This window comes from Python bivittatus, unplaced genomic scaffold (genome assembly GCF_059951505.1).
Source record: "Python bivittatus isolate LINGU-HERP-01145 unplaced genomic scaffold, Pbiv_v1 ctg000610_np1212, whole genome shotgun sequence".
NCBI classification, from domain to species: Eukaryota; Metazoa; Chordata; class Lepidosauria; order Squamata; family Pythonidae; genus Python; species Python bivittatus.
In genome coordinates, this window is record NW_028277088.1 from 10,499,619 (window position 1) to 10,524,998 (window position 25,380).

A 25,380-nucleotide genomic window follows, 5' to 3' on the forward strand; every position below is an offset into this window, starting at 1 on the left:
AGACATAACGGGTTCTTCACCCCAACCATAGCTAAATATGAAATTCACTCTTAGGTGACATACTTGGATGGCTTTAAAGGAGAATGTATATATACCTTGAGGATAAGATTATTGATGGCTGCTAGTAACAATGAAAATGTCTTATCTCTGATACTCAAAACCATATGCCTAGGAACACTGTCTCTGGAAGACAACTAGGAGAGAACTGTACCATTTCTAAGCATGAGCATCTGGGAGAGAGGTGCAGCTCATTGTGTAAGTCATGGTGTGATCAAATACTGTATCATTTGCATTAGCAAATGCATGCAGATTATATAATTTGTATTAGCTGCCTCCACAACTGATATAAATTACATAATTTGCATATTTTGCACATTAAAGTCAATATATGTTCAATGTCATGTATGCTTGTAGGCTATCCAGAAGCACTGTGCTGACTACTCTGTGACCTGAACCCTGGACTTGATAGGTGCTGGACTTGATGGGTATAGAGGGGTACAAAGATAACCTTGGGAGAGGAATGCAAGGATGGTCATATAAACACCAGCTTTGTCCTGAAAGAGAGGAGAGAGTAAGAAAGAAACTCAAGACTACCCCACCTTGATTCTCTTGGGAGAGAGAGAAATCCTGCCAGACTTTCAAGATTCTGTTATTATACCCTGCAAAATAAAGCAGAGTTCCTTGTGGTCTATCTTGAAGGGCTGAGAACAGGCCAGGAGGCACTGTTCCTTTCTGGGCAGAGGATCATGCTTAGCTTTAAGTGTTGATAACTTTCTAAAATGTAGGGTAAGGCCAAGACAAACACTAAATTTTATTTTCATTTATAGGTATTCAAACTCTCCAGTTATGCATGTAATTATTTTTTCTGTTCCATCACACTGAAAATAAACAGTTTTTGAGATATCTCCATATGCAAAGTTTTAGAGGCTGCATATGGCCCATTTTTTTTTACCAGGTGTGGTCTAAACCAGCACACTTCCATATACATATCTATATCTATTTTATTAGTGGTTCTTGTGAAAAAGAAATCATAAAATTCCCTACAAAGAAGAAGCAGCCCATTTTAATTTTTCCCCTCAAATTTTCCCTACTATGGGAAAAGAGTGAGTAGGATGGTGGCTGCAGTGTCTGAACAGCTGTTCTTCAGTCATCATGATCTATCAAGCCAAAGCCTGGGCCATCAACATATCTTTTACGGCACATGTAAAAATATTTCTCATCATTTATGTTCATGATGCTTGCAATGCAGCCTGACTCTGTTAAGGCTGTCACCTGTAGATTGTGAATGGTGAATTGACACCCTTTATCTCCTACTCCGGACATTCTGATAGTTCTCACTTTCCTTGACCTTCTCATGGAGAACCTGCTACTTGCTGTCCATCTGCATCACACAAAGTATAGAGTGAGAAGAGGTTTCACCTCCCTCACTTACTGACATACTTGGAAATGATGAATTTCACTTCAAAATCAATCTGGAGATATTCAGGCTCTTTGACAGGATATGGGCTTCACTCCGGCAGTTATATCAATAGGACCACCAACAGCTTTTTCTCTACCTGATTTTGATGAGGCTATGACTTTTTCTGGCAATAAGTTAAACAAATGCAAATCTCTGTTCCTACCTGCAGGACCCTAAAGATGGTAGCTTATACAAGGAAATGCAATGATGTTTTCCAGTTGTGAACACTAATATCTCTACAATAAGATGCAACATATATTCATATCTCCTATCATGCACACATTTACATTCTATAAATATGCTTTTTTTCTCAGCCCTGCATATGCAAAAATAATGTTTAACAAGCTCCTGTAGATCACCATAAATGGCAAATAGGCTGGCTTAATATTAAAAGATTCAGCAGAGAAACAGATTTATTTCCACTTTTCATTCCTTAAAATTCCAAAAATGGACTCTGCAATTCTTGTTACAGGAAAATGTGAGATATATGATACAGTACTTTCTGTCTGATCCACATGAAGAAGATAAACTGCTTACTTAAATTGTCCTCATCTTCCATGTTCGCTGCTGCAGGATTCAAATACTTGAAGGGTGCAATGAAAGTCGACAAAATGCTTACTTTTTCTGTAAGGAGACAAAAGGACAGAAGGACACATATTTATGAAATAGTGAGGTTGTTTTTTCCAAATCCAAAGCCAGTCAAGTATATTTCTTTTATATCAATTCTGTATTCATATCCAATTAATACCTAGCTTAAGTCACTGAATCAACTTACCTTTATTATTTAGCATTTTTCATTTTTAGTAGAGATGTGGTCAACCTGGATTTATTTTGTTCCATTCATTACTATTTAAACATTTGAGAAGGGAAATTGGGCTTGCAACCAACCATTCTAGTGGTAAAGAGAATCATGAAAATGGAGTATGTAGGTGGAATTCTAATTGCTAATCAGTTCTAGATTAGCTAGAATTAAATGTTAAGTGCAGCAGAATAAACATTTGAGTGCCCATTTTAAAAATTCTATACCTATGTTATCATCTGGCTACTTTCCAATTATATGGTGACGTTAAATTCTTTCAGCCTGCAGCTCCTTCATTGTCACTTCTGGAATGAAACCAAAATTTGACTTGAATACAGCTGTGGTCCTGTGGTCCTAAGACTCAGTTTAAAAAGACCAAATCGGTGAATGATCCCCTATTGGTTATCAAATGAAAGATTAACTATGCAGGTAAAAGAAATAAGTAAAGACTTTCTCAATCTTGATTCCTGGTTTTCTTGGCAACAGTATGGAAGAGGCTAATTCTGGGATGCATTTTAACTCCCAAGTCTAGCCTGTAGCCCCGGAATTTCTTAATGGTCTCTCATCCAGGTACTAAACAGGTCCAATCCTGGTTAAGTGTTTTCCATATCAGCCAAGGTCAGCTGGGTTCTGCCACTTGCTTTGATCTAAAAGAAGTAGGAGCTGATAATATTTGTGAGAAATCAATGGGAGAATAAATTTAAAATAAATTTTAAATAAGGGATCTATCAGAAGAAGTGCACTGCACATGATAGAAAAAATGTGTGCTAAATAGAGAACAACAGTAAGAAAGATGAAATGAACATGAAATGGAATTGTCTGCTGGCAAACATCAGTTTGGATATCTATCTATCTGTCTGTCTGTCTGTCTGTCTGTCTGTCTATCTATCTATCTATCTGAACATCCTTCCATCCTGTTGCTTGGCATGGTAACATTGTAACACTGGAATGCTGAATGGGAAGTGCTGAATGGTAGTTGGAATGGAACTTCTGAAACTAGAAAACATTTACATTTTTTTTAAAAGATATTTTTTAAATAAGACAAACCATACGTAAGTGTAAAACCCATCACTTCTGAATCTGAAGCACTTTTACAATTTTTTAAAAATGTATTTTTTAAATAAGACAAAACATATCAGCCCATTGAGTGCCATGGCAGAAATGAAAGACTTTTATTTTGAAATAGTGTCTGAGTCGGAAACCTTACTTAGACACAGAATTAATGTTATGAAGGGTTCTGTTGTGAAGGCTCCATAGCCAGGTTGCATACAAGTGGTAAAGCTATGCACTATGAGCTGGCTATTTCAACATAACGGGCGGGGGAGGTGTTGTTGAATGACCTATTTTTTTTTGCCTTTGTGCAGCTGATCTTTAATTAGGTCAGCTACCAACCGCTGCATTTGTATAATGTATTTTTTGATGGGGTGGGGATGGCATTTGACAGTCCCTGGTTCATTAATCCATTTTGTACAATATCATATTCATGATCAATATCAGATTTGGTTAGGCTCCCATTTTGTTAAAGTTCAAATTTTTAAAAGAGGTTAATTTAGCAGTCAGGTATCCTCTCAGTTCTGAGGTAACCTGCCACCGAGGGTGAACAGCCTCTTTGCCATCCTGCCTCCCCCTCCTGGTTATAAACTGGTTTCTCCCCTCCCCACCAACCTTCTGAGGAGACAGGAGAGGATTGAAGGGGAAATCCTTGCCCCTCCCTGGGCCTGGCTAAAGACAAAAAGGGAAAATAAAATTTGTGGGGGTTTGCTGGTGAACTCCAGGATTTAAACAAAAATTACCTTCATGATAGGTGCCAAAAGCAGATACGTTTCCCCACATACCACACACAGTTAAAAAGAGATAAAATACCAAAAAAGAAAAAAACCCCAACCCTCTAACATAGCTCTAACTATAGCTAAAGAACACAGTTTCCAGCCTTGTCTGAGGCAACCGCCTCCTCCAGGAGTTCAGGCAACTCCCTCACAAAAGCTGCCAAAACTCTTCCCGCCCAAAACCTGACAGAACCCCCTCCTTTTCCTTGATTGGCTGTCGGGTCAGGTGACTCCCTCTGGGCAGAGAAGGCTTGTGATTTAAAGGGCCAGCTGCTCCCCACTACAGTAGGTTAAGTGTATTGTGTGAAGCCAGATGCTTGTGAATTTTAATTTTTGTATTTGTGATGGGGATTTAAAAAAAAAAAAATTAAGATTGTTCACTGCCCAGAGTCATTTGCCAAGGTGGGAGGGCATACACATTGCATAAATAAAAAATAAAATAAATAAAAACAAATACACAAAAAACACACAGAGGTGTTGGAACACTATACAGGTAGACCTCACTTAATGACTGCCCTGTTTAGCAATTGCTTGAAGTTACAACAGCTCTGAAAAAGTAACTTTATAACCAGTTCTCACATTTATGACTGTTGCAAGATCCCCATGTGATCAACATTCAGGCACTTTGCAACAGGCTTCCAACAAGCAGAGTCAGTGGAGAAGCTGGTAGTAAAATCACAAGGTGCAGTCACATGATGTCTCACCTAATGACCTACAGCGACTCACTTAACAACTGAAAGGGAAATGATGTTGTAAGTCCATCATGGTCATGTGATGTTGAGGTCTCAATTGTAGTTGGTAAGTGAGGACTACCTGTATATAGCGGCAAGTTTAGGCATAATGTACTAGACAATAATATTGTTATGCACTGAAAAGAACTGACTTCTGAACAGACATGCACTGGACTGAATACAAAAATATAACCCTGGTTTGTAGCAGTGAAACTGAAAGCACAGCCAAGAACCATACAGGATCCCACTCAAAGTCCAGCAATTTTCTAATCCAGCATTCAGTCCCCCTATTGACCAATCAGATGTCTGTAGAAAACAAACAAGTAAACCATGACCTTGGTACACCATTCCGTTCACATTACCAGGCTACCAATATTGATAAGCTTATGATGCTACAGATAATTTATAACCACTATGACTAATAACCAAAGAGCTTTATGCTCCATGATGCATATCAGAAAGAATTCTAAGCATATAACATGATCACCCCTTTCTCTATTGGATGAGCCAAATAACTGTACTTGAGAATTCACTGATAGTCACCGAGGTTGGAAACTAGGGCCAGTCTGCCAGGCACATTCTTTTCATAACCACCTCCTCATTTGATTAATCGATGTGTTGGGCTCATTCGTATGCACACAACCCTCCATTTCACAAACATTTGATTCCTGCATGCTTAACTGAAAGGGAAACGGTTGCACAGGGTGACTCCACCATGAAGCATTTTTGGAGATAATATGAGCTCAGTTCATGGTGATACATCATCCCATGATTCAGTACAGCTTTCTCTATCCTGGTGGCCTCCAGATGTGTTGAATGCCAATTTCCAATTCACCCAAACATGTCCATGCTTGGCTATGCTGGCTGGGAATGATAGGAATAGATATCTAACCTATCTGAAGGATTTCAGGTTGGGGAAACCTGTTGTAGTAGAAACACAGTTATTCTTGATCTGCTCTTTAGGCAAGTAAAGAGTTGGGCTAACTGAATTACACTGGTACAGTGTCGACATTATAGGTGAACCCACAGTCTCTTCCATCCTGAACCCCTTTTTTGAGTTTAGCCAGATCACATATCTCTGTAGCCTTCTTAAAGAGCAGCTAGGGGAGCCAACACAGTGCTATAGACACCACTCTTTATGTTCTCTTGATTTAAAAAAACCAAGAATGGGTAATGTCTTATTTTCTTACTCAAATTTACTTCATACATTTTTGTAAATGCGGTACAGTATTGCTCTTTTTGCTCAGAAGCTAATGAGTGCAATTAATAATTGTGTTTTATATATTCTCTGATTTTACAGGGATTAGACAGATGGCAACTGGTAGTTTGCCACATAAGTATTAGTGATGTTTCAGGGAATTACTTCCATTACCATCATATTCTAATTGATGATTCTAAGCTATTTGCATGTTGCTGATTTCTTAAATGGAATTGTTTTATAAAAAGCAATATTGGAAGAAGGAGTATCCTATAAATTAGAAGTCACGTGCAATTACAAATGATCAAATGTGTGCAATGATCAAAGGGTTAAAGAGCTTGGGCGTTTATGGGTGGGGGTGAGTGGGAGAGGGAGACACTTGCATTCCTCTATTTTAGCAATTTTCAGCTTTCATCTGGTCTCCAAAATGTATGGGGCTGATGAGAAATTTGGAACGGCATTACTTTTTAAAAAATCCATATGTAAACATACAGTTATGAAATTAATTTTGGCTTAGCTGAGCTACAGCTATTAGGGTAGTTCAGCCTTCCACTTCTCTCTGATTGGGTGGTACTCTGAATTCTTGGAATTGGAGTCCCCCAAGTTATTGGGAGAGTACCAAGCTAACCTAGATAGACAAATAGTCTGACCTAGCATAAAGCAGTTTCCTGCATCTATATCTTTCACTGCATCTACAGAGCCCCCTTTTCTGTAAATGACATTCAAATTGTGAACAACCTGCATTCCTTAACAAATTAACCTTTTGATCTTGACCAAATATTTGATAAAATAAATAAAATAAAATGAATCTAACATATTCACTGATGCCACTTACGGCATCAGTGGCTTCAGTGAATATTTAAACATGGCAATCAGAAGTAATCAAAACTCTACTGAAACAAATGTGTCATAAATACTCATCTAAACGCATGAACAGAAGAAGCCTAACAGATTCCCCCAAGAGAGGGTGATGCAGCTTTTGCTCTGCCATAGAAAAGGCCTTGCTTCCTAGCTTCTGAACAAGAGCCCATCTCAAAGCTTGGGGGAAATTCTTAAGGGAGAAATTAGTCCAGAAAGGCTACAAATAGTCACAGCTGTTCAGTAGGAGCTACAATGACATCACATGCATCATGATGCCATCATGCAGATGTGAATTATGTAATCTGAATCAGTCACATCATGATGTACCATATGTAATTTTCAGCAGTTGTGTGATGTCATGATGCACGTGACATCACTTGCTTTCTCCTGCCCCCTGCAGATGTTTAGTTCAAGAATGCTATTTGGTAATTAGTGGCTTTTGGTTGTTTACTAACACTGATCAGTCCCACTATATAACAATAGCACATATTCATCTTCCTCTAGAAATAATCAGGATATATACTTGGAACACTCATATTTCTTTTCTTTAAGCATCTCACAAAGAATGTTAAGTGTAAAAGTAAAAGCAGAATCAAAGGCTTTTTTAAATATTTGAAAAAAAAAACCCACCACTATTTGTTGATTGCTATGACCACTTGAGCTGGACTGCTGAGAAATGCATAATTTGGTATAATCCTCACTCAGAGATGAAGGTGCCCATAAAGTAATAATAGCTCTAGGTATTTTATCTCTTTGTGTCCTCTGGCTAGGCGACAGAAGGGGAAAAGCACTCTTGAACCAAATTAAATAGTTTCTAAATCTAATTTTAGTAGCCTGAACCAGATTTCAGATTGATTTCCATGGAATCTAATAGAGACCACACATATACTTTGCCTCTTTTATTGAAAATCCATCTCATGCACTAGAATTCTTTTTGTTTTTTTAAACTTATTTTATTGTGCTGTTTACTACAAGTAATGCAACATACTACATGCTGTAAGTGGTTGTTCATTTTCAAGCTGGCTTGGAGTGGGTTGTTAGGAAATGCTGAAGGACTCGTGGGATATGTTTATTGAAATGCCCATTTACATTCATTTGTAGAAACTGCTGCTAAAATACACTTTTTAAATATTTAGTGGGTTGCTAAGAGCTGCAGGAATGTACATGATATAAAGCAATAATATACCAGATGTGCAAATCTTAAAATCATTTCCCTATTAAGGTCAGTAGTCTGCCTTGATGTAAAACTCAGTTATCTACAAAATTATCTGTTCCAAATCTTCCAATAGTCTTGTAAGATTTTAATAGAACTAGAGTGGAAATACAGATATTACTTTTTTCCATGAATGAGAATTGACCTAAGATATTCTACTGCCAGTGGCTTAGCAGTAATTTATACTTCTCTTCATCAGGATGAATATCCAAATCTCATTCAAGTTATTTTAGAATCTGATTCAAAAATCTGACACTTTCTTTCTTTGGCATTAAAAATACAACAATACCAAATTAGATAACTAACAATTTGCTGTCTTAAAAGATCAAATCGTAAGTCTGACCTTGCTTTACTCATTTGTTGCTGGGACAGCATCCACTGATTTTCTTCATCAAACTTTCATTCAGTTGCAAAATCATTCCACTTTGTAGAACATTTCTTTTCAAAACGATCTTTTTACTGATGTGGATAAAAGAATGTGTGGACTGTACCATTTCAAACTGTAAGCTGGAATTCATAAAGAGCCTCAAAGAAGTTGAAGGTCGGTGAAATTTAAAGTCTCCTTTTCCTGTGGCATATTCATTATGTGTGAGATCTGAAGCCCTGGACGGAGCTTGTGTAATACAGACCCCCCCCATAGCAAGCAAGATCAAGTAGGCAAGAACAACAGAGATATCCCTAAGGCATCCTTAATGCTAGTCTGGGTAAATACAGAATCTTGAAAACTGTAATAGTAATTTTCCAGCCACAGATATAATGAGTTAATTAAGGTGGAGTCTCTCTGAAGCACTTCTCTCCAGATCTCTCACATGCAGTCCTTGGAAGAGAAGCGCACCCATCCTGACAAAATATAGATGGTACCATCTTGCTTTGTAGAGGTTTTGTTCTTCTTTATTAATCCATTCTAGGAAAATCCTTGTATCTAATCCAGTATTCTGTTATCAACTTTCTGTAAGCTTCTTCCCGGCCTAGATGTAACTCTTGGCTTTCCAGGCACTAACCCTTTATTCTGGAAAAGAGTGCTCAGCAAAAGTTCACAGACCTCATTCAGCTAAATTAATTCTTTAGTGCAGACAAGAATGAGCACAGAAGGCCTGCTTATTGTAATACACAGTAATCTAAGTGTCATAGATATAGATAGACACTATGTCTATGTCTACATCTGTCTGTCTATCTGCAGCCCTCACTTAATGACCACAATTAGGACCGGAATCTTGATTGTTGAGCAAAGTGGTCATTAAACGAGATGTCCACATGACTGCTTCGCTCGGCGACTGCGATTTGGGCACTCCCAGTGATCTCCTGGGTTGTTAAGTGGATGGAGTGAAAGAACTGCCTGCTGAAGGATTTCAGCTCTGCGTGGAGCTGAAATCCTCCTGGCAGGCAGCCCTTTCATTTCACTCTCAAATGTTCCTGCAGCCTGCTGAAGGGTTTCCCCTCCCCTTTGTGCATGCAGGGGAAATCCTTTGTGGGATTGGAGGAATGGAATTCAAACCTTCGGGATTTGAGCTCTGTTCCTGTAGACCACAGAAGGATTTCAGCTCCCCTCCATCCCCTCCACTTGCAATCTTCCTTGCTGGCTTTCCCACTGACTTTCTGGGGAAGCCAGCAGAGAAGATTGCAAATGGTGATCACATGATCATGGGGCTCTTGGCAACTGGTTGTAAACGCAAGCCAGTTGCCAAGCGTCTGAAATGTGGCCACATGATGGTGGGGGGGCAGTGCAACATTTTACGATGGCCGGAAGTGCTTTATGAGCCATACAGCACCATTTTTGAGGCCATCGTAACTTCATTGTTAAACAAATGGTTGTTAAACGAGGACGACCTGTATCATCTACCTCCCAGAGTTTAGGCCTTTTCCTTCTAACTTTTTGAGTCAATGGAAAGCCATTCACTTTGCAGCCTTGAGGCTGGGAGATACCTACTCAACATTGACATAACCATTTTCTTTGGCCTGGGAACCACTGGCTCTTTCTTCACAAGCTTTATTTCTTGCCAATTAAATGCTTCTGGGAAGCCCTAAAGCAGGAAATGAGTATCATAGAACCTGTACATTCCTCAAGGACTGGCATCCATAATCATATTGTCTCTGATACTAGAAATAATATATTGCCATCCCAGAGTTAGCTATTGGGCAGGCACTCTCTGTCAGTGCACATTCCAACATTATCATTTTATTTTAGGCCTAAAAGAGGCTGAAGATTGTGGCATGCACTTCAGAAAGCTGTTATTGTTTTGTTCTTCAGTGATACAATTATATATAATCCGAACCTTACTAGAAAAGGTTACTTGTCTTCTGATTAATAGCATCTGCATCAACTGGTTTACTGCTACCTTATGCTTAAAATGACACCTATGCTATATAAATACCAGGTTAAAAATATAAACCTGATATGGAGCTTTGCTTACAAATTGGAGTCTCGTTGAAAAGTTGATTTATAAAATGATGCAACTCAGCTTAATTGTACATACCCTAATCGGATGCACATAGTAGATTCAGCTTCAGCAGATGGCAACATCTGGCCAACCTTGTGTAGACTGGGAAGCTAAGCAGGATTGGACCTGGTTAGTACCTGAATAGGAGACCACTAGGAAATTCCAGGGCTGTAGATCGGAATGGGGAGTCACAAAAAACTCCCAGAAGAAAGCACTGCCAAGTCATTCCCATATTGTTACCAAAAAACCCTGCATGGATGCATTCATGTATTCACCAGAAGTTGAGTTTGATTTGAGGGCATTTTTATTTATGGTGTGATTATGCACAATAAAGAACTCCCTACCCAACACCAGGATAAGACTTTATGGGGATTCATATCATCTATGACATATGTATAAAATATACGTGGGAAGGCAGGTATAGATCCAACCATAAATGTCACAACATTTTAAATTTTTATGCAATCCCCCCTGTCTGTCTCTAGTTTAAAATTTAAAAAATCTAAAAATCTAGAAAGGCTGTAGAATAAAAGCTGATTTGCTATTTCTTTTCTACATGGCTTTTGAAAGGCAAGGTAAATGATTAATGATTAAAGGCTCTCTGTTTAATCCTGTATCTACCAGAAACTGGGTGAGATTTGATCTTCTCTTATAATGCATATTTAACCTTAATCCTCTCTAGCCTCTGCTTTACATCATGAGTTGATCTTTTACTGCTCATTCCATTCCAGGATTCTCTTAGAGGCAGAGAAAAATGGTGCATTTTTAGACAGGGGAGGCAGAGGAGTTACATCTGTTTAAGAGGGGTGAGGGCACGATGACAATAGCTTGGGTAAATCACTTCACATTAACAAGCAAAGCATGGGTGAAAATGTCATTCTAAGCAAGGGGTGGACCACATTTTCAACTTAAGAGCTGCAATGGATACTTGGTCATATGGTTGGCATACATATGATTGCTGGGGACAGGGTAAAGTCAGCACCTTCTCCTTTGCAATGATCCTGTTGCAGATTGCTGCTTCTCTTCTGACATCAGCAGTGAGGACAGGGTCATTGGGGCTATAAGCAGAGGGCACCATCACACATGGCATTTCCATCACTCCCAGATCAGACCGACATCTGTCTGGTCATGTGCTCTTGTCTTTGTTATGCAGCAAAGCACATTAACTTCCAGCTCTACTGCAGTATTATCCAAGTATCATTATCAAAGCATAATGCTCTAACCACTGATGCAGAAGAGGAGGAGGCTGATGAATGTTGTGGTTAACTTCAAACTGAAATCAACAGAACATGCAAACAAGATGTGCTGCTTGTTGTTGGAGACTGGAATGCTTATGCTGGAAAAATTAAAGAGGAAAGTATAGTTGGACTATATTTGGATTAGGAAACTGCAATGAAGCAGGGGAACAATTTATCAATTTTTGCCAATCAAATTATTTATTCAGTCTTCCAACAACTAAAACAATGCCTATATACAGTACATAGACATCACTAGATGGAGTACACAGAAATCAAATTGACTATATTATTAGTAAAAGGAGGTGGAAGAAGTTAGTTGAAAGCACAGAGATGGGGCCAGGGGCTGATTGTGGAACAGATCATGAACTGCTCATGTGCAAGTACCCTGTCGAGCTAAAGTGGAAGAAGAAAGTTTCCATGATATGATCTTGAACATATGCCCACCATTTTCAAGGAAAACATCAGGAATTGCTTTGAACCTCACTGATAGGGAAGCAGAACTGTAGAATGAAATTAAAGCTGTTAAAGATGAATTTAAAAAGAGACCGCTGAAGACCAAGAAACGGGTAAAAAAACCAAACAAAACTGGATGTCAGAACAAATGGTGGTCAGGAAGAGAAGAGGAGCCAAAGCCAAGAAGCATAAAGATCCCATGAAGGAACTTAACAAAGAATTTCAGAGGCGGCTAGAAGAGACAACAAGCAGTATTACTACAACTTCTGTAAAGACACTGAAGATGAAAGCAGAAGGAAAAAAAAAGGAAAGAATTCCAGAAGCTCTCTGAACTGAGAAGGAGCCTATACCTACAAAGATCAAAACTGCATAGGCAAGGGATTTTTATGTGACCCTCTATGGAAGCAAAAGTCGGACTTTGAAGAAGCAGGATAGAAAGAGTACTGACACTTTTGAACTTGGGAGAAGACCTCCGGGAATACCATGGATAGCCAAGAAAACAAACAAATGTATCATATAACAAATCAATCCAGAATTCTTATATGAGAAACATGACCAGGCTCAAATTATTTTATTTTGGCCACATTATGCAAAGACGTACCTCTCTTGAAAAGTCTGTAATGCTGCGAAAGAGAAAAAGAGGATGACTAGCAGCAATGTGGATGGACTCAATCATAGTGGTGATAGGTGCACCAGCAGAAGATCTAAGGAACCAGGTTGGGGAAAGATTGTCCTGGAGCAAATCTATCTATGTGGTTGCTAACACTTGACACCAACTTAATGGTACATAATCAATGCTGCAGTACAAAAGGAACAATTGCATATTCAGTTTTGCAGCTGAAATTGATATCTTCCCATTAATGGGAACTCCCCTCTCACCCCACTACCTTCTCCTAGTTTCCTGCTCTCTATACCACCATGACAGCTCTTCAGTTTTTCTAAAGTGGGCACAGGCGCTGTTTTGCTATTTACCCTCACAGCAACTAAGTTATTTTTGGAAATTGCTGAAGAAAAAGATGCAGCACAAAGTAAATGTGCAGATGGGGTGATGTGGTTGCTGGATGCAGATTTTTGGGTTTTCCTATTGATTAGCTAGAGGGCATGGCGGATTGCTGAGTCTTCAGTATTTCCAGGATGGTGGCACTGATGCCAACTGAGTGTGATTCTAAAGATCTGAGGAATTAATATAGAGGCTGGGTAGAAGGAACCAAGAGGGCGAAGGGCATCTTTTCATCCCTTGATGCCTTCCAGAAGTGCTAGACTCCATCTCTCAGATTTCTCAGATCATGGCCACGTTGGCTTGAAATGTAGGAAGCTGTAGTCCAATTATCTGAAGAGGACCAAAGTTGGGGACCAAGTTCTTTGGAGTCGAGATACAAGAATTATATGCTTATGCTAGATATTGATGCTGAGATCACCTAAACAATTTCCTTGAAAGGATATATCCTCTTTTCTTATAGCTTTATAAGATCAGGAATCCATTTTCTTAGGATCTCCTGAATCTGACACCCTGCCAAGGATGCTGTAAGGCTATTCTCTGGTAACCTGCAGTGGTGATGCTATGCCGTTCTACAGAGAAATTTGGCTGGCAGCTGCCTCACTCAACAAAGCATAGCTGCTGAAATTCTGGTTTAGGACCACTGAATCTAACATGGGTCTAAGATGGGGTTAAAATCAATGAATCCAACATTGCAATGAATCCAACGTTGCATTGAATCACCACTTAGGGGTTTCTGGATTTCCACTTAACTGGCCATGCTGCAGAAGCTTTAGCTCAGTGTTGTCCAAACTTGGCCACTTTAAGATGCTGGCTGGGGAATTCTGGGAGTTGAAGTCCACTCATCTTAAAGTGGCCAAGTTTGGACAACACTGCCTTAGCTAAATTCTCCTGTGAATTTCAGATGGCTGAATATTTGTGGCAATGCCATGTAGAATTTTTCTTCCAATTTCCTGAAAGTTTTTTTTTCCCCCCTGTGAAAAAGTCTTCTCCTGAATCCTCAGGTTGCTCAAAATTTTATTTCAATTTTTTGAAGGTACTGTAGTGTTTCTGAGCTCTACTGTTGGAGTAGTGTTTCTGAGCTATATTGGTATTGTTTTCTGTTACACATCTTATCGCTCTGACACTTCCCTGACAGCCCAGCTGGCCAACGTACGGCAGCAGTTCTCTTATGATGTCTTTCCTTGAGACTGAGTTGAAACTGGAAAGACAGGTAGGCTACAGACACCTGGACAGATGACTGTGCAATGATTATATAACCCACTTAGGAGACTCACCTCTCCCCCAAATTAGAAGCAATGTCTTTTCCATTAAGGAGACAGGTTGAGAAAAATGCTGAAGAACTATGCAACTGAGCATCTGGCAACCTCTGAAAGTTAGCCTTCGGAAAAGAGTGAGGGCAAGACACAGTATGCAGACCCCATCAGAGATAATAATGAGAAGTCTGCATCTTTGTCCCTTTACAGTGTGCTGCCAAAATCCCTCTTGACTATAAGCAAAGTCAATACCTTTTCTAGAAATGAGTTAGTTATTTCATAAGCTGCTGGAGATCTTGTTGATTTCTAACCTTAAAAACAAAAACAAGCCATACAGCTTCCTCCCAAACAACAGCCTGGATTACTTAGAAAATTTGGGGGGCTGACTTGGGATTTGGATAAATAAAGAATGCAGATAGTATGGATTACTTCCAGGTTGTTTTCTGAAGAATGTGATATTGTGTGGCAACACAGTCACATATTTAAAGAGGAAAAAAAATAGGCTACTCTTATATTACTACCAGATGAGGGACTACCACTAATTGATCGATGCAGTCTTAAAACCAGTGAGTCTTTAGCTTTTTTTTTTTTAAATCGCTATTGCAAAAGTCAGTAAAAGACACAAAAAGTAAATATTCAAACAAAAACATTATACCGTTATGTAAAAGGACTCTGTTATCAAAACTCCAGCATTGTAAGAACTTCTGTGCTATCTGTGCTTCTGTGCTACAATTTTTTTCCCCTTGAGAATAATATCAATGGTATCCCATTGATATCCCACTAAGGAACAGAATATTGACTAAATGGGACTTTAATCTGACCCACCTTGGCTGATCTTACTTTCTCACCTTTTTATGTTTTCGTTTAACTGAGCCTAGGAGAGACAGAAAGTAAGCAGAAAGTCTAGGGAAAGGGAAGCAGTTGCTGAGAAGGTACTGGATAGAATAATAGAATCATAGGGTTCGAAGGGACCTTAGAGGTCTTCTAATCCAAACCCCTGCCCAAGGCAGGAGTCTTCATACCATCTCAGACAAATGGTTTCCAATCTTTTCTTGAAAACCTCCAGCGATGGAGTACCCACAACTCTGGGAGGCCAGCTGTTCCCCTGCCTAACAGTTCTCACTGTCAGGAAATTCCTCCTTATTTCCAGGTTAGATCTCCCTCTGATGAGCTTCCACCCATTGCTTCTTGTTCTACCCTCAGGGGCTATGGAGAATAAATTGACGCCCTTTCCCTGTGGCAGCCCTTCAAGTATTGGAAGACTGCTATCATGTCTCCCCTCAGTTTTTTCTTGGTTAAGCTAAACATACCCAGTTCCCTCAGCCGTTCTTCATAGGATTTAGCCTCCAGACCCCTTATCATCTTTGTTGCTCTTCTCTGCGCTCTTTATAGGGCCTCAGCATCTTTTTTGTATTGTGGTGACTGGAACTGGACACAGTACTCCAAATGTGGCCTCACCAGTGTGGCATAGAGCAGTACTATCACTTCCCTTGTGATACTATCCCTCTGTTGATGCAGCCCAGGATTGCGTTGGCTTTTTTGGTAGCTGCAGCACACTGCTGACTCATACTTAAGTAGTGGTCCACCAGGACACCTAGAACCCTCTCATAGGCACTACTGTTGAGCTAGGTATTGCCTACCCTGTACCTGTGCATCAGATTTTTCCTGCCTAAATGCAGGACCTTACTTTTCTCTTCACTGAACTGCATCTTGTTGGATAGGGCCCAATGCTCAAGTCTGTCAAGATCCTTCTGAATCTTGAACCTATCTTCCAAACTGTTAGCAATTCCCCCCAGCTTTGGGTCATCCACAAATTCGATGAGCGCCCCTTCAATCCCCTCATCTAGATAATTTACGAAGATGTTGAAGAGCACTGGGCCCAAGACAGAACCTTGAGGTACCCCACTGCATACTTCCCTCCAGATAGATATAGTTCCACTAAGGTCCACATGCTGAGTGTGGTTGGTCAGCCAACTGCAAATCCATCTGGTAGTGGTACTGTCTATCCCACATTGTTCTATTTTTCCAAGAAGTAGGCTGTGGTCTACTTTATCAAATGCCTTACTAAAATCTTGTATCCTTGGTCCACTAATTTAGTCACTTTATCAAAGAAGGCAATAAGATTTGTTTGGCATGACCTGTTCTTAAAAAAAACCATGCTTTACATTATACAGCAAGAGAACATAATGCTGTACATTATGGTACAGTGAGAACATAAGATAAATGTAAGAAATGGAGATTGGATCATGTGAGAGTATGTGGACCAAAGGAATAACAGGAAGAGGATACCAGAAGGAGGAGAAAATCTGGGAGAAAGGACAGATGGAGAGGATAGCCATGTAGAGCAGCAGAGGTGATGAAGATGCCTCAAAGTATGAATATCAGAATCAACGGTAGTTGTCAATGTTCAATAATAATGATCTACAGATCTATGAACCAGTAAGGCTCAAGCAGCTTTTCAAAGCAGTGGGAAGAGACAACTTATTTTTAGCTTCCTTGCTGAAATAACTATAAAGCCCAGTTAAGCTTATAACAGTGCATTAAATTAAATATGCTATTTTACACAAGCACTTACAAAGCACTCCTAACTATACAATAACTGTTTTCTTTATTCCCTTGTTAGCAGCTGACACTTTGGCAATGCTCAGGCATGCAGCTCGTTGATTTAGGGCATTGATTTTCATTTGGCACACATCCCTCCATCTTCAGACAAAACTGATTAGCTTAGCTGGAAAACAGTACTTAACTTTGTATTGTCTTTTTGGATTTTACTTGTCTCCCTTTGGAGGATGTCTGCCATAGCAGCTGGCTAGGAGAGACTTTCTGACTGAGCAGCCTCTTTTCTTCCTTAGAATACATGCAACTAGAAATCAGTCCTCTGCAAATAGAGAATCAATCATGCATTGTTTCCCCGGCTCCTCCATCACACATTCAGATTGCTGTCCTGCTGAGAACCTCCTTGGATTAACGACAAGGCATGGTACTCAAATGATTACATTAGTCACTCAGGTTTAGGCCCAGAGAGGACCTCTGAAATTCTTAACTCTTACAAAGCAGTCATCATGCCCAGATGTGTAAGAGATCTAAGGGCAAACAGATTGGATTCCCTCTCTGACATCTTTTGACCCACAGCTTTGTGTTTCAACATGGGCAGAGGAATCTGCAACCTTTTTCAAATTATTGGACCTTAATGCTGGTCATCCTTCACCAATGGCCACACTCCCTGGGACTGAGGAGAACGGTGGTTGAACAGATTCTGGACGGTCAAAGGTTGCCCTGCCTGATTCTAGCATTTCCCCTCTGCTATATCCTTTGATTGGCTGGTCTTTCCCTGCACAATAACTGGCCCTTGCCTCACTTTCTGCCTCCTTTTTGCTACCTGTATTTTTACTGATCTCAGTCTCCTCCAGCTTGCAAAGGAGTGGCAGGGCCTAGGAAGGCATGCATTTAGAGCTGTTACATTTGGATTCTGTACACTATTCATAAATGTCAATAATTATGTTCCTCAAAACCCCTATTGTATTAATTCCAGGGGCATGAGCTTTCATCAGTAATTAAAAATAAGCCTAGCAAAATTGCACATACATTGTGAATCCATGATGCGATGAATATGAAATAAAAGCAATTGGGGTATGATCTTACGTATTTCTTTATCTTTGCAGACCAACACATGTGTACTGGTTCCCCCACCCCTTGGGCAAGCAGGAAGAGGCAGACGACCATCCAGCATAATCAACACAACTGTTTCCCAATGATATATTCAACCTTCCATGCCACTACCAATAATTGGCTGGGTCTAATCCACTTAAAGTGCTGATCATTACTGTAATTATACAGTTAGTGATCCTATTCACTAAGGCATGGCTATGCTTCCAAGTACATTGATTAAAATATGTGAGATTCTTATATATGGAAAAGCTAGAGAGTGTATTAATGCCAAGGAATTTGTCTTCTGCCAATTACAGAGAAGAAGGAATTCCAGCCAGACCTAGGAAACTACTCACATTTATGACATGAACACACTCACTCATTTTTTAATATACTGAGTTTTATATATGCCATCTTTTTTATTAAAATTTTCTAAAGTAGCTTAGAATAAAAGTCATCCAATTAAACAATCAAATACATAAATAAAATCAACACAGGAGTCAAAGTCTGCTGAGAATATTTTAAAAATTCAGCAGATTAGATAAAAGACAATTAGCTATTAAGAAGTTTTAGAGAACCAAGAGAGTTCTTAATCTTCTGCCTTAGATTAAGGGGGAAGATTCATATAAGAAAAAGAAGTCCTTCAGAGATCTTAGCCTCAGACTGTTCCTGAGCTCTAGAAGTCTAAATCAACTTTGGGAACAGTGCACTGAATTTATTTCTCCAAATTAATAAATCACCTCCAAATCACCTTCAAGGAACTGCATACCTGCCTTGCAATTACAGTAACTCATTGCAAACTGCAAGCTCTAAAATTAACTCCCTTTCAAGATCTTCTTCCCCCCACCCCAATTTCTCCCTTATTTAAATTTGCATTCATGTATGAATACTCTCCATCCATTTGTAAACATTTCCCTCCCAAACTATCAAATTCCTTCCCCCCCCATGCTGAAGTATTAATAAATAAGCATATCAATCAATCAATCAATCAATCATCAATCAATCAATCATTCTCCATGTTGGTTTCTTGCTGTGTCCTCTAGCCCCTCTCTCAACAGAGGATCCTGTTATCTCCCTGAGCCCATTCAGGAATGGGATGACAGAGGTAGAAACATGGATTTAATTATTCCAAACGCAACCAGAATTGTGATGGTACCCATGACTTTGCCTCAACGTTTCAATGTCTCTACCAGCCTGAGACCTTGTGACTAGCTCCCAGTCATTCCAATGGGACTCTCTACAATTATGCAAGAGCTCAACTGAATAAAGTACGCTATTAATGACACCAACGAGGAGAAAAAAAAAATGACTTGTCTCATACATCTCTCTTTTTCAGTGCAAAGAAAGGTCATTTTACAAACTTAGGGGACTCTGCTGACAGAGGCTTCCCTCCGACAGTTTAATTGGAATGATACCATCAATAATCCTTTGTGCGGATTTGTCCTTCCTGTACACACCATTGTCCATTGTGAAATCTGGCAGGCTGGTTTTGCTGATAAAAGTGTGACCCAAGGGAGCACTGCTTAGAGACAGCTCTAAGAACTGTGCTTTGCCTTTGGTAACAGGTCAGGATAACCAAAACCTGTATCCTTGCTTTGTTATTCACAAGATGATCCTCAAGGACTCCATGCAATTTTGTTATGAACGCCTTTAAAGGGAAGTGGATATAATAGGGATAATACAAAGCCATTCTAAGTGTTTTCTGATAGTAGCCGAGGCTGTGATTTCATGCTAGCTAAAAAGAGGAGGAATGTTAGTTTTCAATCCAGACTTCCATCATTTTAAAACTTCATTTTCCTGAGAAAGGAAGGGAGACAGGTGGGAGTCCTGGAGATGTAGTTAGTCCCAAAAGGAACATGGAAGGAACACAGAAGGCCTCAACTGAACAAGTTTACTGTTTGTGATGTTTGTACTCTGGTTTGACTTGTTATTTGATTGAATACCTCACCTTTAAACTCCATGGACGTCTGCCTGTGGCCATGACATAGCCTCTGAAATATGTCTTTCCTTCAAATTTTCAATGATTTCAGTGAAAGGGGAAGAAATTGTTCAGCCTGTCCAGGCAAACACCAACATGGTTGATGCCTCCATGTTCCTAATTTAGACATCTCCTTGAACATTTATAGTCTGCTTATTTATTAAGGAAAACCTGGTCCTGTGAGCACTAGAACAACCTTCAAAGGTGAATATAAGCTCCTAAAACAAACAAACAAACAAACAAACAAACAAACAAACACCACACTGACATCCATAAATGAGATCCTGCAAATCTCACATGTGAACATTAAACTCTCAAGAAATGTTGATTATCTCACATGAGATCTCACTGAAATCTCACAGAATCTTACCAAATTGCACAAGACTGCAGAGTATTTCTATGCGGGTACCCAGGGTTTGAAATGATAGCCAATCCCAAATTAATACAAATATTTTAAACAATAACAATAATGACTCAACATCATTGAAATGACCAGATCAAGAGCAATGAATTTCTTCTAAGTGATATTAGCAATCAGTTCATTTACAGCTTTTTGCAAATTTTATCATGTAAATTATGTTTGGAGACTTCTGGTTTGGAATATAGAAATTATGAATTATGATTTCAGATCTTTTCCAACTAGGTGGTAAACTTACCTTTTCATTTTTTGAATTGGTAAAGAGAAAATTTTTCTTCTCTCAAGCATTGGCAAGTGATTTCTCTCTCTTGATTAACTGTGGATTTGAAACCCAGAAGACAGACATAGCAAGTCTCCCCTCTCCTTTGCACGACAGCATTCAGCTGAACTGGCAGCACATCAGCTAACAGTCTTAGCTGAATTTAATCCAGTTCCAAAAGAGAAAAACCATTTAACTTCTTGCTACTGTGAAAGCTCTTTACCATGATACACACATTTAGAATGATTGAATTTATTTGGGAATTTAAATCAGAGATTTGATACTATGATCAAAAAGTAGAAGAATTCTTTTAAATATCTGGGAACAATTACAGTAGGAAAATTTTCTTCATTTGTGGATATATATCACTATTTTTTATCTAAGATAAAAACGGATAAAAGCTGGTCAAAAAGTCCATTGAGTTTATGGAGAAAGATGAATGTTGTAAAAATGAATGTTACTTCAAGACTGATATATTTATTTTGAGGTATTGCTATGTTAATATTTTTAAGTTCTTTAAAGCAGATTGATATGGTATTAATTTGTTATTCTATGGGAAGGACAGATTCCTATATTTTTTTTCATCTAAATTCTTGGTGTCATATGATGATAGTTGGGTTCAATTTTCCTGATTTTAAACTTTGTCATTAGATATATATTTTGATTTCAATTCTTCTATGGAATAGAACAACAAGCACAATTAGAAAGATATTACATGACCTCTTCAACATAATGCAAGAGCTTGGTGTGCGCTCTCTCTCTCTTGCTCTCTTTCTATATGTATTTGCAACAGCCCTATTGCATATCCAGCATCAAAGCTGCAAAGCATATTTGGAAGATGTTAACACATCTTTTGTATAATTCTGAACCTTATTCTCATAAGAAACTTATATCCTAGGACAATTCCAGTTGGAATATTGGAGGTAAATCCTTTTTACATATAGGCATATAAATACTATTAGGTTTTTGCCAGGTTTTCAAACCATATGAATTTTTGCAGGAGGAACCTGCACTGCCTACAGTTGAAAAATAGTAGTATATTCAATTAATTCATTGACTTCACAGTTTTGTCCAGATGAATTACCAGTATCTAAAACATGTGAATTACTGTTAGTATTGGAATGTGTTTTGAATTATCCTAAATCTGCAGTACTTGCAAAATAAGCGATTTAAAAAGTATCACGAAAGTGGGTATTAGTTATTTGCAAGAACTGTGTAATAAAGAGTTGAAATACAAATTAATGATTAAGGATTTTAATGAATAGAAAGTATGTTTCTTATGACTTCAAGACTGGCTCAAGAAAAAAAAATCCTCCCATTTACTGGATACCCCAGAGAATGTTTAAAAAGAACTGACTATCAACCTTGCTATGCTAGAAGTGTAAAATGCATATGGGGACACTTACTCATGAATAGTGGCTTGTCCTACTATTATCACATTTTGGTTTACTATCTGTAAATGTGTTAATATGGTGTTATAAGCATCAATACAATTTAAAGATGTGAAAGTACTCTTGAATTCTATATCCAAAATGTAATCATTGTTTTATGAATCATGGATGATAGAACATGGAGTCAGCAACATCCCCCACCCCCAACTGCATGTATTCAATGTTGAAAAGACAGCAAAAGCCCAAATTTTGGATCATCGAAATTTATTTGCTTTCTCTTTATGAATTGGCTGTTTATCAAAGAAATAGAAAGACCCATTCATATTATTTCACGGGATCCAAGTTTAAAGACGTGTTCAAAAATTGGGTGGAATATTTTTTGTAGAATAGAACACATTTTTGTTTCTTTTTTCCTATTTGTTTTTGTTTTCTTCTAGCTTCTATATATTAAAGCAATAAAAAATAAGAAGTAAAAAAACAGCAACCCCTAAATGATGCTTGTTTGCTGGCAGTGACATGAGCATGTAGCCATATCTAATTAGTTAGGCACTATTCCTGTGTGATCCTTGATTGCCTCTATGAAGGAAAAAAAACCCCATAAGAGTGGAGCTGGTGATAGACGTGCTGGGGTAGAAGCAACAACAGATAAATGAAGCCATAATAGCAAGAACTCTTGAGCTACATACACACATAGATTCTCCAAGGAATAGAAAGTACTTTATGAGATGCTGAATTTCTTCTTGGTTTCCTCATCTTTTCACATGGATACATGATCATGCATGCATATCCAAACATGTTTCCCATAAACGGTGCTGACTAAATGTAAGGACTGATTTTTGAAAGTGTGGCACAAATTTACAGTCATTTTCTCCCATGCAAACAATTACTGAAATCTTAGTTATTCATTCTGAGTCTCTGCAGTTTACAGCTCTTTATTTGGTACATTGTAAACAAGACTTAATGGATGCAATTTAAGGTCCTTTCCAATAATCTTCCAAACAAAGATTTCTTTAATAGTTTTTTTTCATGCATATTCATTGAAAGACTGATTCAACAGACCAAGGCTTTAACATCTAAGTATTTGCTGCAGCATGTTTTATATTCTGTTGGAATTTAGCTGGACTTCCAGCTAGGAGTTGGGAAAAAAATCTTAAGCAAGGAAGTCTAATTCACATCCTCTAAACTAATATGTGGAACAAGAATATTTACCTTGCAGATTGCACATGTGTTTTTAAGATGCACAGACAATTGCAGAAATGAGATCTCATGGGCTTATTACTGAACATACTGTATATGAAGCACAGGGCCTGGTTCGCATACCACCCTAAGCCAAGATCAAACCAGCCCCTTTAAGGAGTACTGTAAATGAGGCATGCCACATATCATATTGTTCTGAAGGTATATGGATTTCATTTTTTTAAGAGAAAAGAATATGAAATTTCTATTTATACTAAAAACAGTTGCAAATCTATAAATTGAGGAGAAGATGAAGATAATCTTTTTTTGGTATTTTTGGTTGAAGTTTCTTAGATTTTCTCCCTGAGCATTCTCCTTAAGGTCCATAGGAGCCACCTCAAAGTTGCTGGGCCTTGTTGGATTGCCAGTTTACTGGCTTATACAAAAGACTGATAAATCATTACTCAACAGACATAGTTCAAATGCAATGAAGAATAATTGTTAGATGATATAAAAATCAATGTTTAGAATGCCTCAAAGCCCTTTGTTATTTTTTTCAATAAAAGGGCAGCTACCCTTCCAGAAATGAAAATATTGGAGAGAATAAAAGCCCCTTTACTTGGTAAGAAAAGGATGAAGATTTATGCCAAGAGGCCTCCCACTTTGTAGGGAAGAATGGTAGCCGGAGCACTGTAGTTGGGAGGATCTCTCTGGTTGACATCATACTTATCTGGCCTGGTGGAAGAACATGAAAGAGAACTTCTGAAAATAAATTCAATACAGAAGCAGGTTTCTGTTGGAGAAACGTTTCTTCAGCCGCATAGTGATTGAAAACCCTTGAACAGTGGGGTTTGAACAGTGCTTAGAAACAGAATGACAATTAGTGAAGCTCTCTTTTTTCATTCACTTGTTTCAGCCAAGAGCTGAAGAGTTTTATTTTGGACTGACAGCAATTCCTGATCAGCTTTCAAAGTCACTCCCATCTAAAATGTGTCATAATAGTCAGTACACTGTACTGTAAGCAAAAGATTTGCCTAGGGTCAAAACCGCATGCTTTAAATATCCATGGGCCCAGGTAACCACCCCAGGTTACCTGTGTGACCGTCTCACCCCATCACATCAACCTGTCCCACCTGGTCAGGCAGAGAGGACATGTTGCAGACCCCGTCAGCGAAAGAATATCCCTTTGGAATATTCTCCCCCCAGAGATGCAGCAGGCCCCTACCCTCCTGGCTTTCTGGAAAGGATTAAAGACCTGGCTCTACCAGCTTGTGTGGGGTGATAACAATTTTACCCAATCCTGAGGGTGGCTGGCACCTTGATGACGCTCCCGGAGTGACTACCAATTTTAACATCTATCCTTGGATCTATTTATTCTCTATTTATTTAAGATTATTGTATATTGTAATTTTAATTGATTTTAACTGCTTTGTAAACCCCCCAGAGTTGCTTCAGTGAGATGGGCGGTGACAAATTTGATATATAAATAAATGATTTTTTAAAAGACAAAGAGTAGAGAAGGGCTATCACCCCATAGCCTGCTTACAAGCTTCCACAATGTAGCTGGTTGCTTCGAGTAGATAGGCTGATAGCCTGATCCAGTGTAGACATGCAGATAGAATGGATGTGATATTTCTGTTCATTTGCTTGAATCTAAATATCTCCCTTAAGTTGCAAAAACAAAAAACAAAAAAAACCTAGAAAAAGGTGATGAATGCCAAACCCCTTCTGTATTATTCCTGTGAAAACCACTAGTCTATTTGTGTTTGCCCCCTGATTTTCTGGTTCTGGGCAACACCACAGGAGTGATTTGCCATTGCCTTTTGCTGGGTTGTTTTTTTTTTTTGAGTTTCCAGTTTAGTCTACAGCTCTGGGGTTTTATAGAAGTCTCTTATTCAAGTATTACTCAGATCAGCCAACATAGGCTAGGAAGTGCCAGATGTTTGGTCTCTCTCCCTCCTCTTTCGCTCTCTCACACACATCTAAGAGATTTCAATTAAATGTAGAGCCCATATTCAAGATACAAGTGGCCCTGTTAATA

The 25,380-nt window shown here is 38.7% G+C and overlaps 1 protein-coding gene across 1 annotated transcript in view; it reads right to left on the reverse strand.

Annotated features, from left to right (window-relative positions):
- ADARB2 (adenosine deaminase RNA specific B2 (inactive)) overlaps positions 1-25,380 on the reverse strand; it is a 391,861-nt gene that overhangs the window by 119,023 nt on the left and 247,458 nt on the right. The window contains exon 3 of the mRNA XM_088150229.1: positions 1,997-2,083. Within this exon, the coding sequence (XP_088006355.1) occupies positions 1,997-2,083 (87 nt within the window). The remainder of the gene's footprint in view (positions 1-1,996; positions 2,084-25,380) is intronic.